The sequence below is a fragment of the Arachis hypogaea genome, chromosome 20 (genome assembly GCF_003086295.3).
Source record: "Arachis hypogaea cultivar Tifrunner chromosome 20, arahy.Tifrunner.gnm2.J5K5, whole genome shotgun sequence".
Taxonomy (NCBI): domain Eukaryota; kingdom Viridiplantae; phylum Streptophyta; class Magnoliopsida; order Fabales; family Fabaceae; genus Arachis; species Arachis hypogaea.
In genome coordinates, this window is record NC_092055.1 from 138,824,808 (window position 1) to 138,841,141 (window position 16,334).

Genomic DNA, 16,334 nt, shown 5'->3' on the forward strand with positions numbered 1-16,334 from the left:
GAAACCCCAAACTCGTATACATTAGTATTTAAATAAAAAAGTTTGATAAATTGACTTTTTAATCTTTAAGAATTTTAAATAAATAATTTAATTTCTTACTTATATTATTTTTAGAAATTTGAGATTAATTTGTATAATATTCTAAAATTAACAATTAATTTATTAATATTCTTTTTAAAGAATAATTTATCTAATACAGTTATCATTGGATACCCATTTGTGATATGAAAATAAAAAACAAAATATTAATTATTATTATTAAATTTATAATTTTAAAAATATTCGTCTTTAATTCTAAATTTAGGAATAATTAAATTTTTACTTTGTCACTTCCCTAATTTATTCAAACAATTTGCTAATGAGTTATAGTTTAAATGACATAATCTTTCCATATTCAACTAAGAGGTTGCGAGTTCGAATCTTCCTATTTTTGGTTAAAAAAAAAAATTGGCTATCTGATGTTTGAATTATAGTGCACTTTTTCTCTTTGCACAAGAGCACATTCTATATATGATGCAATATTCATTGCCAAAGTTCAGATACAGATATGTTTCAGATAGACTTAGTCCTCAACATGTTCTAATAAATTTAAGTGCACATGTTCCAATAAATATAAATTTGTTCTTCCACATGTTCCATAAACCATGCTTCAGCATGTAACATACTTTGAATGCAAATCAAAGTTAATTACAACATAGGTAGCATTCATAGCCATGTTTGCATTCAGAACAATGAAAACCAAGCAAAACCAATGCTCTATATTCAGAAAATGATATCCATGTCTTTCTGAGCTGCCGCAAACAAAATGTTTTGAGCATTATTCAGCAAAATCCCTCTCTGCAATGCAATCAAACTCATCAAACTGTTGCTGACTTGCTTTTTTTTTTTTTTTTGCATTTTTTTTGTTTCTTCTGCATTTATTTTTATACTAAGTTACTCATTCACCTAGTATTTCTCAGTAATATCTATAGGCCTTGATCCTTCATTATAAGACAAAATTACATAGATACTCTTAATTGCCTGACATATTCAGGGGACCTAAAAACCACTCGAATATGAAAGGGAAAGAAGAAGCATCATAACAAAAATCATTGTTTCTCTGTTATTTTTCCATTGATTAAACTTGATGAAGATGTTGTTGGATTAGCTTCACAATCACAAGTGCAACGATTCAAAGAAGCAATTGGTTCAGCTAAGTAGGAAGGGTTTTCATCCCCTGCCATAATCACAAGAATCTTGGGCTCATTATTATCAATAACTACCTTACTAGGCATTATTGTTCCTTTCATTCCTTCTTCACCCTCAGATGATGAATGTACAGAAGAAGCAACATGCTTTCTGTGGTAGCAAATAAGGATCACCAATGCCACAGAAATAAGAAGAAAAAGAAGAGCTATGCCTCCAAAGAGGTACGGAATTGGAGACCTCCATATATTAATTTCACTTGCTAATGATGCATTTTTTATGTGCTTCATTTTCTTTAATTCTCTCTGTATGAGTGAGTTGTGTACTTTGGTTGGTACAATTATATTTGACATGAAGTGAGGTCGTGGAGCTGCAATTTATAGCAAAACTTGAACATGTTTATTTACATAAGTACCCTTTGGCTATTGACGGAAGATTCCTTTTATGCTTGCGCAGATGCTGCATGCGCATGTCAAAAGTATTAATGATTTCTGTATCAAAAGTTGTAAGATTATATAGGCAATAAGGCTATGTTTGGTTGGAAGAAAAGAAATAGAGAGGAAAGAAAAGAAAGGAAAGAAATTGAGTGAATTTTTATTTTTTTTAGATGTGTTTGGATGAAAGGAAAATAAGAAGGAAAGAAATGCTATAAAAAGACAATTTTACCCTTATATTATAAATTATATAGAAAAAGTAAAAGGATAATATTGGAAGTAGAGAGAGAGATTTAGTTTTCTCTCCATTTTCTCTCCATTGTTGGAAGGAAAAAAAATTGGTGGGTCCCACAAATAATTTTCCATTCATTTTCCTTTTTCTCCCATTTCTCTCCTCAACCAAACAAGGGAAAATAACTATTTTCCTTCCTATTTCTTTCTCTCCCTTTTCCTTCTTCTCAATTTCACCTCAAACAAACACACCATAAGAACCTGTATTGTACTATTGTTGCTACATTTCTTTTTAACAAAAGAATAAAGTAAAATTTTAAAAATACTTTTAAATTTTATTTTGCTTTAAATATATCTCTGCTGACAACTAAATTTTCAAAAAGTTTAAGACAAATTTGGTAGTATAACAACAATGCTTGACAATTACAAGTTAGTGATAAAATTTTGTATTTAACTTGTGCTAAAGGTTGTTTTTGTAGAATTATTGAATTGGTTTTAAGTTTCTTAAAAAATTAACTGCCAAGAATACATTTGATATAAATTAAAAATTTTAGAGACAAAATTAAAATAAAATAAAATTTATGAATATTTTTAAAATTTTTGACAAATTTTAGAATAAAAAATTTACTTTACCTAGTAAAATTAAAAGAATGCTAAATTTATGTCAAAGTGTTTATTGGGCATCAAACATAAAAGGCCTTATGACAAATACTTTTTAATGCTATGTGTAAATAAAAAATAAATCACCAAATTATTCATTATGTATCTATATATAAATATATATTATTTAATATTTTAATTTATTTTTTATATCAATAACTAATTTAGTAGTTGATTTTTTATATACTCGTAACATGGTTAGAATATTCCATCAATTTAGCAAACATGAAAGGCAACTGTATTTGATTATTTGGTTAAAACTAGATGCTATGCATAAAGCAACAGTTTCCCTAACCAAAATATTTGCATATGAATTAACAGAATAAGGAAAATGTAATCTGATGAACAGGAGTAAGGTGATTGGAAATAATAGATATCAACCTTTCTCAGTAACTTGTGCAGTTTGTAATTTGCCACGAGGAATTAATAATCTCTTGAGAAGTTGAGAGACGAAACCAAAATATCTTTCGGTTATGTTATGCAACAGAATTGAGATTTGCAAGTTGAGGTAGCTTGCAAAATCTCTTTCACCATGTGATCCATGCACCACTTATGCACCCACCATAAGCGGTAGACTGTTCTAATGTTGAGAAACTCTGCTTATGGAATCATATTGTTTAATACCTTTGAGAGGTGTGATTTGCGAGTTATTTTTACATTTCTAATACTTTGATCTTACCATGGAACATGTAGTTAAGGCATGGGTGTTTATTTTGTGAACAGAACCATTTTTTTCCTTTGCGTACGATGTGAATATTTTATTCAAACTAGTTAAAGTAACGTTACATAATTTTTGTCAGAATTTCTGAATGATAGAAAATGAATTTTATTTTATTTAGGAAGAAAACGTGCTCCAAGGAGTTATATATCCTAAAATGAGTTAAATTAAACCATTTTGCAACCCATTTATCGAAGCAAATTATTTTGGCGGACAAAACTGATGCTATGAAATGCCAATTTTTTAATTAAAGAATCAAATGATATACAAGGAAATCTTTATTTAAAAGAATAAAGAATCTATAATAAAATGAAATAAATAAATAGATATAATGATTTAGTTCTCATCTTTCTAAATCTCTTGTTCATTTCTTGATACTCAGGAAATCAAGAAATGGCTTTTCTGGAACTGGAATCATCTTCACAACCCAACCAATTGGCCAAGAAGCAGCACCAAGAAGAATGCAAAGACCCCATTGCCCCCAATTCAGCCTCTCAGTATCAGCAAACTTCTTCAAAAACTCAACCATCACAACTTGGAGTACCACTGTCACACCAATAATCCCCAAGAACAACTTGCTCCTATGTAACCCCTTAAAAACATTCCTCTTCTCCAATTTCCTTGCATTGAACTCATTGAAAACTTGACACATAACAAAAGTGTTGAAAATCAGAGTGTCATTAACCCCTTTAGTAACACCAAAGATAGACTCACCTCTGAACTGAAGAGTCAACAAAACCGCAATTTGGTACAAAGCTTGTGCCATAAGATTCCTCCACATCACGTTTGTTATGAGAGGTTTTGTTCTCCCAACCGGCGGTTTCTCCATTAACTCCAAAGTAGGCTTTTCCGTTGCAAGTGCCAATGCTCCCAACGTGTCCATGATCAAATTCACCCATAAAAGTTGCACTGCCGTGAGAGGAACTTCGCCGGCCGACACCGCCGCCACGAAGTTTATTGCAAGTGCAGCAACATTCACGGTCAATTGGAACTGTATGAACTTCTGAATGTTGTTATAAACACACCTTCCCCACCTCAAAACCGTTACGACGGAGGCGAAATTGTCGTCTAAAATCACAATATCAGAGCTCTCTTTCGCCACCTCTGTGCCTTGGATCCCCATGGAGAGTCCAATGTCAGCTTCCTTCAGTGCCGGCGCGTCGTTCGTGCCGTCCCCTGTCACGGCAACCACGTGACCTTTCTGTTTTAGGCACTCTACCATCAGGAGCTTGTCGAACGGCGAGGATCTCGCCATCACGCATATTTTGTCCACTTTCTCTAACCTTTCCTCCGGCGTGTAGTTGCGAAACTCCTCGCCTTCCACCACCGCGCCAGCCATGTCTTGATTTTGTCTCAGTATGCCGCATTCTGTTGCTATTGCTCTTGCAGTGAAAACATTGTCCCCTGTGATCATCTTCACATTTACTCCGGCGTTCTGGCAAGACTCCACCGCCTTCTTCACCCCCTGCCGGCACGGATCCTTGATTCCGACTAGTCCTAGTAGAGTCAATCCATTTTCTTTCACCATAGCTTTTCCCTCTCCGTCTTCAACCTCTATCTCTGAATCTGAAACCTCCGTTTGAGCAAAAGCGATACAGCGAAGACTACTAGCTGCCATTCCTTGAATGATGTTCTCGAATTTCATCATGATTTCGCTGTCAAGATCTTTCAAAATTCCAGAAGCATCGTAGTATTTTGAACACATTTTCAGTACCATTTCAGCAGCGCCTTTCCAGTGCACATTCACCGTGTTGTCCGATTTCCTTCGCAACAAAACTCCGCTCCGTTTCTTCTTCGAGTTGAAGGTCTCAACCTGAATTATGGAGCATCCTTTCGTCAATTCATCCATCTTCATATCCAACTGCAAAACCGCCCAAGAGAGGATCGCTTTCTCGGTAGGACTACCGGAAAACTCGAAATCGGATTCAGATTTCGACTTGTGAACGCTACCAGTTGTGTTCAAAGCCACTCCTTCCTGGATCAATTGAAGAACAAAAGGCGCAACCGATGAATACGCATTCTCCAACACAGGTTCTAATCCCATCCAAAACTTTGTGACTCTCATTTCGTTGAGTGTGAGTGTTCCTGTTTTATCTGTGCAAATAGTTGTAGCAGAACCCATAGTCTCACACGCTGAGAGCTTCCTCACCATAGCTTTATCCGCCATCATTTTCTTCATGGAATAAGCCAAAGTCAACGTAACCGCCAACGGCAACCCTTCAGGGATTGCAACAACCACAATGGTGACTGCATCAGCCACAATTCCGACGACAGAGTTCATTATATCACTGAACTTAGTCTTGCTCCCGTTGAACTCTTTCACTCCATTTTCATCTTTTGTGTTCCCCGTGAAGTAACGGATAAGAAGAACAACAAGAACAAGAAAAGCAACTGCCAAACCAACCTTTCCGATTGATGAAGTTAGTTTGTTAAGGCGAGCTTGTAACGGCGTTTCCTCGTTAACGTCGCGGCTAATCGAGCTCATCATTTGACCCCATGTAGTCTTCATTCCAACGGAAGTAACCATCATTTTCGCGTAACCGTCAACCACTTTCGTTCCGGAGAACAAGAACGGATTATGAACCTTTCCAACTTCCACATGGTCGCTCTCCCCAGTCATGCTTGATTCGTCGATTCGCAGCGAGTGTCCGTCGACGAATAGCCCGTCGGCGGGGACTTGATCGCCGATCTTCAAGCAAACAACGTCGCCGACGACGATATCATAGATCGAAACCTGTTGCCGCCTTCCGAGTCTCACCACATCGATTTGTATATCGTTGCTGAGCTGAGACAATTTGTCAAACTGCCTATTCTGTCTGAAATTGCTTATGGAAGAGAGAGAAATGACAATGAACACAGCAAGGAAGATGCTTCCACCGTCGTACCAACCTTCTTTGAGTCCATGTTGCTTGATTCCGAAGCCGAGAGAAAGCGCTGCGCAGCACAAAAGGATGAGAATGGTGACATCTTTGAAAGCTTCCAATACGAAATGAACGAAGCTTTTAGAACGTGGCTTTGGGTAAGTGTTGGAGCCGAATATGTGGCGTCTGCGTGACATGTCTTCATCGCCTTTGATGCCATGTTCGATGTCGGTTTCAAGGGATTTAGCTATGCCTTCAATGCCGCCGTGTTTCTTGAGGGTAGCATGGTCTTTTTCTTTGACGATGGTGGTTAGGGTGGTTTGATCAATTGCGAAGGGTTGTTGCGGATTCAAATCAATGACGGTGAATGATGGAGAAGGATTGATTTTCCTTTGTTTGGTTTTGTTGTTGAGAGTGAAGTGTGACGCGAGGGCTCGAGAACAATATATGACTAAGAAAGCAGAGTGCCACTTTTTCTTGGTGTTTGGTGCGTTGAATAATGACTCAATGCGCTCCATGTTTGTGAGTAAACTCATTCAAATCCGTAAAATTCAAGAACAACGAGAAATCGAAAGAACAAAGGCTATACAGTATATACTAGAAGGCAAGGAATTAATTGAAGAATGAAACTATTGTTACCAATGCTTACTTGTTTAGTGTGTGATGGCTAATGAAATTTGGATCATAAACAATTGGGTTTTATAGATATGTCACCTGATGACTCATTTCCAAGCAGATGCAATGGCGTGTTCTTTCTGTGTTTGACCATCTACCGTCACGTACACGTCTTCTTTAAACGAAGATTATGTTTTATATTTTCTTAACCATTAAGCGATTATGAAAAACGAACTATATAGCCGAAGCTTAATCTGTTGCTATGATGTTTATATTACTATGAATTATGAAATACATGTGTGTATATATAATTATATATGCTCTCGGTTTCTGTTCGACTAAGAATTCCTCTTTAGACTGAACTTGTTGCAAGGAAAATTAGATACCATATAAGGATTACACTCTAAACTAAACGCTTAATTTGTAATATTTTACTACTCTTCTATAGTGTATTATATTTATATTTATCACTTCTGTGGATATTAATAACTGTACTCCTCCTTTCACAATAATAATTATTAAAATAATATTTTTAATATGACTATCTATTTTTCTTGTTATTTTCTTCGAGGGGAATTTCCAATCACTCCGAAAATTGTAAATAAATTCATGAATTAACGTAGCTACTTTCGGAATATATGAATACATGCAAAATTAGATAGAACATCTAAGAAATTTGACAACATTGTTTTTTTAAGGATAAAGTATATTTTTTTTGTTCTAAAATTTGTTAAAAAATTTAAAAATATTTCTAAATTTTATTTGGTTTTAATTTTGTACAAACAATTTTTTATTTACATCAAATATATTTCGAACAGTTATATTTTTAAAAAATTTAAGATCAATATAATAATAATATATAAAAATTATATTTGATTTACTTGTATTGAGAGTTGTTTTTATAAAATTATTGTTAAATTTATCTTAAATTTTTTGAACAATTAGTCGTTAAGATATATTTAATGTAAATTAAAATTTTTTAAAATAAAATTAAAATAAAATAAAACTAATAAATGTTTTTAAAATTTTTATCAAATTTAAAAGACAAAAAAATATTTTATCTTTTCACTTGGTAGATATGTAAATTTATTCCTTTTACTTTCCTAGTCTTTTCACTATTTCTATCACAAAATTGTACGACAAATTCTTAAAAAGAGAATTGGCAAGTACAAGTGATAAAGACTCAAAACTCAAAACGTGTTTAAAAAGTACATGAGCCGTCCGATTTTTTTTTTCTTAAAATTAAATCGGACTCTATTTACATTTTTTTTTCTTAAACTGAAAACGGATTTTTCGTTTACAATTTTTGTTTTCTTAATTTTTTCTTAAAATGAAAACGAATCTTCCGTTGTTAGATTTTTTTTTAATCAAAACGGACCCGAATTTATTAAAAAAATATTCTTTTGTAGATTTTCTCTAATTGGATCGTCCAAATTCCTTATTTTAAATTTTTCGATTCAATTTCAACTCTCTAATACCACATGCAGAAAAAGTACTTTTATTCTCCATAACATTGTATCACCTTATACTTTTCTCCATATTAAAAATAAAAAGTGCTCTTTTGGGAGGCTATTATTGGTGTCGCACCCAACCAAAACTTTGATGATGATGATGTCCCAAGATATTATTATTAGCCAGATCATCACATAAAATTATCCAGGCAGTTAGTTGCAAGGTTGGAAACAAGTAGTCTCAAGAGAGATCCAACATTCAATTATCTTGACCAATTATGTTATATGTAGGTAAAAAATAAGTAATTTAATTAGTTATTTGAATATATTTAAAATATATGATATATATTAAAAATAAATTAAAAATATATATTTATATATAAATATATAATTATTGATTCAATAATTAATTTTTTGTAATATATATACCATTTGTTTATATTGACAAGAATCATTTTGACACAGATAGTTAGATAGTCTTAATCGAGTGTTAAATTAATTGGTGATACTTTTTTTATTGTAATTTAAGAACAAATTTTTTTCAAGTAATTTGAATTTAAACAATTCATTCGTCTATTTAAATAAATGTCAAAAATTTAAATATTATTTTTTATAAATAATAATCTATTAACTAACAACAAACTCTTAATAAAACTTAAATTTATAACCAATAATTTTTTATCTGTCCGACTTAAAGATACCGTATGCAACAAAAGAAAAATGTTTGTCACCAAAAAAACAAAAGAAAAATGTTTGGATTCCAAGTACGGTATGGTACATGGTTACATGGTGAGTGCTAGGGAAACTTCGTAGTAATTAACTAATTATTGATTAAGAAGGAAGGAACGTCGATCGAAAATGAGAATATGAATGCTCGTTGTTAAGTTGCTTTATTTTGTTTTTTCTTTCTTTTTGTTGCTTACTTGCCTTAGCCTTCTCCGGAAAGTAGAGGCGGCAAGAGATGATGATGTTACGAAGAAGGAGCCTCTGCTTTTTTGTGTTTTCTCAGGATTCCGCGTTTGTCTTTACTTCTGTTCTAATATCTTCTATTTCTTTTTTTAGTTTAAAGGGGGAAAAATAGAAATGGAGAATAACTTTTCTTTAAATATGCTTTTCATATACACCTAAAACTTAAGGGCAAAGGTCAAAACATGGAGAAATATTGGGTCAACAAATATTTCTATAAAGAAGTTTAAACTAATTTTTCTAAAAGTTATTATCTTTTTGTTCTTTTAAATAATAGATATTTTCTGAAAATATATAGAAAGTTTTGGATGATAAGTATAGAAATTATGTATAAATAACAAAAACTGGAAACCTGCTCAAAAGAAAAAAAAAAAGCAAATGAAATTTCTGATCTTTTTGGGGCTTTTGGAATACTTGGTTTAGACGTTTTTTTTTGTCAGGGTTGAGAAGGTAGTTTTTTGGGTTAATAATGTAGTTGAATATGGTTTGTTTGGTCTTTAGTTTGGGCCTATCTACAAGGCAACAAAAAAAAAAACCACAACAAAAAATATTTATATATTATAATATAAGTATATAATTAAGTTAAGTTGGTTTAGTGGTTAACTCATTAGATTTCTTAAATAAGTGTTCCGAGTTCGAATAATGAAATGTCTTAGGATTATTAAAAAAAGTTAGTTTGTTTATCATGTCTTGATAAAGACTTCGTTGAAAATCACATCAAGTTTTTTATACTCTTCACTTTTTCGTGTTCAAGGCATCAAAAGAACATAAATAAAATGAAATTAAAATTGAAATGAAAATAAAATGCAAATCCAACAAAATTTATATATAATTGCCTAAACATTAGTCTCTCTAGCAAGTCCAATCAGTTTGGCAAGATCAGCGTGCAAAGTGTAAAGTATCATCATATAATAGAATAAATGAAACGGAATTACATGAAATGAAATGAGAGCGAATTAGAAAATAAATTAAACTTCCTTGTTAACAAAAGAGCAGAGGAAATTGCAACCAAGAACAATGTGATCGAGTAAGATGGTGAAGTCACCGCGCGATTCAGGGTGTTCTGATTGTTTGTCCAGCACGAACCATGTTATGGTCGTGAGGTCCGTACGCTGTGCATCTGCGCTACGGTTCATTATCTTCAAGCATAATGAGTGAGATTTTGATGTTCCGGTTGGATTGAGTTTGAGTAATTTAAGTTGATCATTATAAGTCAATCTATTTCATTTAATAATAATGTGACATATTACAAGAATAATTTACTTTTTAAAATTAAAAAAGGTCGAATAGAATTAACTTAATATATCAAAAATAAAAAACTATTTACTTCGAAGAAAAAAACCTCTTTTTTCATTCACCCTCGTTCATCTTTAAGGTTAAGTACGATTTTGGTATATAAGGTAGAGGCTGAAAAGTTTTCATTCCCAACCTTTTTTTCTTACAAAATCATCTCTAAGATTTAATTTAGTTTTAAAATCGTGTTTCGGACGAAAATATCATTCCCCTTTCTTTTCCAAAATCAACCAGAAGCTGAAGTTGAAGCTAAAGCTTAAGTAGAAGCTAAAAGCCTAAAACAGAAGCAGAAACAACAACAATGAAACAACAACCAAAAGCAGAAGAACAACAACAACAATGAATAATAGAATCAGAAGAAGAACAACAATAAAAACAACCAGAAATAGAAGAATAACAACAACAATGAATAATAGAATCAGTAGAACAACAACAACAAAAGATCCAGAAGTAGAAACAACCAGAAGCATCAACAAATCAACAAATCCACAAATAAAAAAATTCAACAATATAATTAATAGAAGAAACAGAAGAATTGGAACCCTAGGAAGTACAGCGGCGAGTGACCGGCGAGGAGGATGAGGAGAGCGGCGACCGGCGAGGAGCAGCGATGACCGACGACCGAACGAGGAGAAGGAGCAGAAACAGCGAGCGGCGCGCGACGTCCACTCTCGCGGGAGATCCAGCGGCAAGGACTGAACGATGAGGAGCAGGGACGGCGGCAAGGATCGAACGACAAGAAACGGCAGCGGCAACAGCGGCGATGACCTTTCCCCTTCCCTTCCCGCTCTTCTTTCCTAAACCAACCCTCCCCCCACAGTGTGATTCCTTTCCCCCTTAACCCATTTTTTTTTCTTTTTTCTTTTTATTTTTTTTAGTTAGGGGTATTTTAGGAATAAAAATTTAAAATTTGGTAAAAATAGACGATTTTAAAACTAAGTTAAATCTTATGGACGATTTTGTAAGTAAAAATGGGTTGGCGACAAAAAAAAATTTCAACCCTTCATCTTTATTACTGTTTTATTTTGTGATATACCAATTATGTTTTACACCGTATCCAGCATAACCAAAACATCTAAAGGCTATTATTTCTAGGAATGGCCATGGGTTTTTATAAAGATGGGATTTTTCTTTATTTTTGTTTTCGTTTAATAAAATGTCGTTTATTTAGAAATCTTTAAACAGTGTTAGAGAATGGAGTAATTTAGATCCTTTTTGTTGTTGATGACTATGTTGGAGATGACATTAAGTAAGTTTTTTTCATATTTGTTCATGTCGTAATATTCCTTGTTTGTCGCTCCACTTTATTGTGTTGAGCTCTTTTATTAAAAAAAATGTCGTTTATTTATCTCCGTGAGAGATAGGGATACTTGCAGATATTCATGGATATTAAATTTTAAGTTTTTTAAAACAAAATTAACACAACCATAATAAAATCTAATACAATTCAAACAAATATATTAAAATAAACACAAATTAACATAATAACTACACATAAAAATTTCAATATATAATTAAAATGAAATAAATTAGAATTACTAACATAACTTATATATATAAGAGTATTTCAATAAATTTACTTTCACTAAAATTTCGCTGATTTTCATAGGACGAATACCTTAATGTCTACCTCGTCCCCATTTATTCGCGGGGCAAATTTTTGTCTCTATGAGAATTTTATGATCCTGTTAGTATTTTCATTGCAGGTAATCTTTATAGGTATTTACAAATATGAATTTCTTTTGTCATTCCTAATCATTTCAATTATTTAATTTACATGTGTGTACGAAAATCACATTGATTTTATAATACAAATTAAAAAATCACATTTAAATTAAAAAATAACAAAAAATTTACATAAAAAAATAATATATGTCCAATACAATTTTTTCATCTTTTGTATTCTACTTCTTTGGCCGTGTGTTAGATAGTTTTTGTCATCGGTATATTTTAAAGGAAAATGTAATCCGTTCACTCATCCACTTAAATAAATATAAGGATTCGAATTCGTCTTTGTATATACAATAACTCATTATTTATATTATAAAAAAATCTAAAAAACTAACTAAGGTGTAACCAATTTGGAGCTAACTAATTAAAAAATAATTTTTATTTTTAATTTTAAAATTCAAAAAATTAAGATAATAATTTTTTTTTAATAAACTTATTTTTCAATTAATTGACTCTAAGTTAGCTACACCTACTAATTAATTTCCTAAGAGAATCGTTGTACTATAGCAATGATGTATAAAGACATCTTCATGTAGCCACGATACTGTAATTTGTGCAATTTTCGTATCGGATTATCGGCCACACAGGGACAATCCAAATTGCAATCGATGAAAACATGTTGCTCTAAACGGATTCTTGAGTGTGACATGTGGACGATGACATAGGCTTGGCCAAGTATGTAGGGTTGCTATCTCCAGCCATTATAACAACAATCTTAGGCTCCGAATCTTCCACTTCCATTCCCGTTGTTGTCTTTGCCGGCGAGGTATTATCGGTAGATGATGAAGAATGTTGTTGATTGTGATAAGAACAAGCTAGAAGCATCAATGCCATTGCAATGAGTCCAAACATGAATGCTAAGCCACCAAACAGGTACGGAGTTGGAGATGAAACGTTTCTCAAATTTGTTGCACCTCCTCCTGCTGCATCCATTACGGAGTACTTTAATTTCTTGCAAATTGCAATTAAAGACCTCAATTATATGAATTTATTTTATTAAAGAGCATATAATTTTAGTGCTCCTTTGCTTTGCTTTGAGGATGGGTTTTAGTTACTTGTAGTCGTGTTATTGGGATATGGCATAGAAGAAGGGATTTATTTATTTATATATGAATTATTGAATCATAAGGTGACTTACATCCACATTAATGGACCCACTTATGTTGAAATTGTGATGAATGGAATTTTTGTTGTTGTTATTCGTTTCTTTGGATAACATAGGCTAATGCTTGAACTCGTCCATAAATAATATATTCTTTCGTGTGTTTTGAAGCATCATATCCCGGGCATCCTCGCCTCTCTTGGAAGTTTCTTCATCATTAGGGGTTATCTCTATATGCAATTATAAGGCGTGTATATATTAAAATCAGTCACTACTCACTAGTATAAAATATATGTTAAAATATAATATACATTAAAAATAAATTAAATTATATATTTATATATAAATATATTAGTGACTAATTTTAATGTATGAATAATTTTTTTTATATATATATTTAAATATATGTGAAAAAATTAACGATTTTAGATTATATTGGTTATTAGTATTTGTGGTTAACATTTCAATACCTTTAACTAAATAGTCCAGTATTATATTTTTAGCTAATATTTTTAAATATTAATAATTAATTATTAATTAAAAAAATTATACTGGTCTGATCTTAAAGCATTGATATATATATTATTTTTGTTCTCTCCTTTTTTCTTTTAATGAAAGTTCTATGTGGCTATCTGTTCTTTCATCTTTCACACATGCATTGCATCCCAAAGTCAAAGAAGGCCCCAGTAATCTTGAAACGATTATATAATTTTTATTTTGCGAAAATTGAGAACTATTATAGACTTCTTTGGGAAATAACGTAAATTTGAAATTAGTTATTTTTATTAAAAATACTTTATAAAAATAAAAAATTAATTATTATATATTTATGTATATATTATACATATTTCATATATTTTCTAATAACATAATCAACTACCAATAATCAAACTTTTTTTATAATAGAATAATCAAATATTTTGACACAAAATAATAAAAAAATCAAAATTTTTCTGGAACATTGAAAATAATCACAAATAATTAATCATTATTCTATTTTTCTATTTATATTTATTATAAATGTAAATAAATCAAGTTTAGTTATAAATATTTTCTTCATCAAAGTGTCTATAAGTCAACGAAAATTAGCAATCATGATATACATATATCATGTATGCATAGTTAATGCATGGTTAAAACTTTTTAAAATAATATCACATATTTACTTAAAAAGAATTACATAATATGCATGTTATGTTCAGTTGTTCACTTATCCTTTGTGTATTTATCTTTAAGCTGGGCATGCAAAGACAGATATAATTAATACTATATCCGCTATAAGATGGATCAGTATCTCTATTAATATTGAGGAAATCGTTGAATATCTTCGGTATGCGACTACAATAGGAACTTCGTCCCTTAATTAATTGCTTGTATAATAAGCTCTCTCTAGCAGATGCTGATCCAAGTCTTTTGCCAACACAAGAAATGTATTTGATATCGTAATATTTGTGTTCTTAAATGATCCATTGCATCATCCACGTAACAACCAACGCCATGCTGGATGTGGAAAGTGGAAACTAAAGAAGGAAATAAATATTTGTCGTATTTTTAAATTATTCAAAAATTATTTTGTTGATAATATTTTTTTAGGTAGTGTTTAAAAGAGAGACTAAAATTAAGAGATAGAGATTGAAAAGTCTCAGTATTATGTTTGATTTGAAATAAAAGTAGAAATAAAAATGTTTAAAATTACATAAATACCTTTAAATTTAAAATACAACCTTAACCCAAATCTAATTTCATTTTTTTCAGTAATCAAATGCAATTCTAACTCAATCCAGTCCCTTTCTCCTCTCCCCTAAAATTTTAACCGAGAAGGGAAAGAATCCTCCAATCTTTCCTGCCGTCAACAGTACCGCCAAAGATTCCGAACGAACAAGGTGCGTCTACAAGTCTCGCACGGTTCACAATCGCGCCGCCAGGTCTTTTTCGAGGGTTGCGTTGTTGGCTTGTTGCTGCTGTTTGCGCACCTCTGGGTTTACGTCGCCACCATCACCACCATCTCGGAGCTGTCTCGCTGGTCTTCTCTGTTTCTCTCTCAACGGATCTGGTCTCCTCTGTTTACGGATGCTGTGCAAGCTTGGTAGGTACAAAACGTTGTCATTTTACCTTATTTGAGAAGATGAGAACACAGGGGATAGGAGATGAACTTCGATGGCGACTCACCTACCTAGCAGTGGCTACGACAGCAGCTACGACAGCGGCAACGAGGTGGCTGTCCTAGCATTGGCGATGCAGAGGCTGCAACTGGAGGTCTTCGAAGAAAGAATGAGAAGATGAAAGAATGAGGGGCTAGTAAGAATGAAGCCCTAATTTGATTTGTACAAAGGGTAAAGTTGGAATTTCAGTCTCTATCTCCAAAAATTTCAGTCTCCTATGTCTCCACTTTTTGAAGGTACTGAAATACTGGAATTTTGAAAACGGAGACTGAAATTTTAGTACCAGTCTTTGGACCAACAACCATAATACTAAATCTCAATCCCTCAATTTCTGTCCCAATACCTCAAAACAAACACATCCTTAAAAATTTTTTTTTGCAGCTGAACCTTTTAGATACTGAATTGGTAATTAACTCTTTTTTTTTTTGTCCAAATCTAAGGTGGTAAACGGTTTAAAATATGCCAATAAATAAGGTGAATCTGCTTGCTCTACCAAACATGTGGTTGAAAAATTTTACCCCACCTAACAAAATAAAGGTAGGTCTAGGTCAAGAACCGTTTAAAAATAAAATGAAATAACAATTTAATTGCCCAGAATAGATTTAAAAATTTATAAGTCTTAATTTAAAAATTTAAAGGTGAGATTTGAATTCAGTGAATTTTTTCGAGTGGAGAAATGTAATTTTCTGCAAAAAATTGCGTAAAAATGCGTACCGATAAATTACCCGGCAGTACCAGCTTAAGTTTGTCCGGTACTGCGTGAGAGTGATAAAAACGGTAGAAAAACTTAAGAAAGTATTTAAAATTAAAAATCGGGCACTAATCTTAAATGTTTTTGCCCAAAGTTGAGCCTAACGAGCCTAAAACGCTACGCGGTTGGATCGGGCCCAAGTCTAACGTATATAACACACTAAATGAACCCATT

At 32.2% G+C, this 16,334-nt stretch overlaps 1 protein-coding gene across 1 annotated transcript; it reads right to left on the reverse strand.

Moving 5' to 3' along the window:
• Positions 1-3,451: 3,451 nt before the first annotated feature.
• LOC112782728 (putative calcium-transporting ATPase 13, plasma membrane-type) lies at positions 3,452-7,058 on the reverse strand. The gene has a single exon (XM_025825278.3). It carries the CDS (start codon positions 6,623-6,625, stop codon positions 3,593-3,595), a length of 3,033 nt encoding a protein of 1,010 aa, XP_025681063.1. The 5' UTR covers positions 6,626-7,058; the 3' UTR covers positions 3,452-3,592.
• Positions 7,059-16,334: the final 9,276 nt, after the last annotated feature.

Excerpts from the sequence above, each read along its gene's own strand:
- LOC112782728 (XM_025825278.3), bottom strand. The coding sequence starts at position 6,625 with ATGAGTTTACTCACAAACATGGAGCGCATTGAGTCATTATTCAACGCA.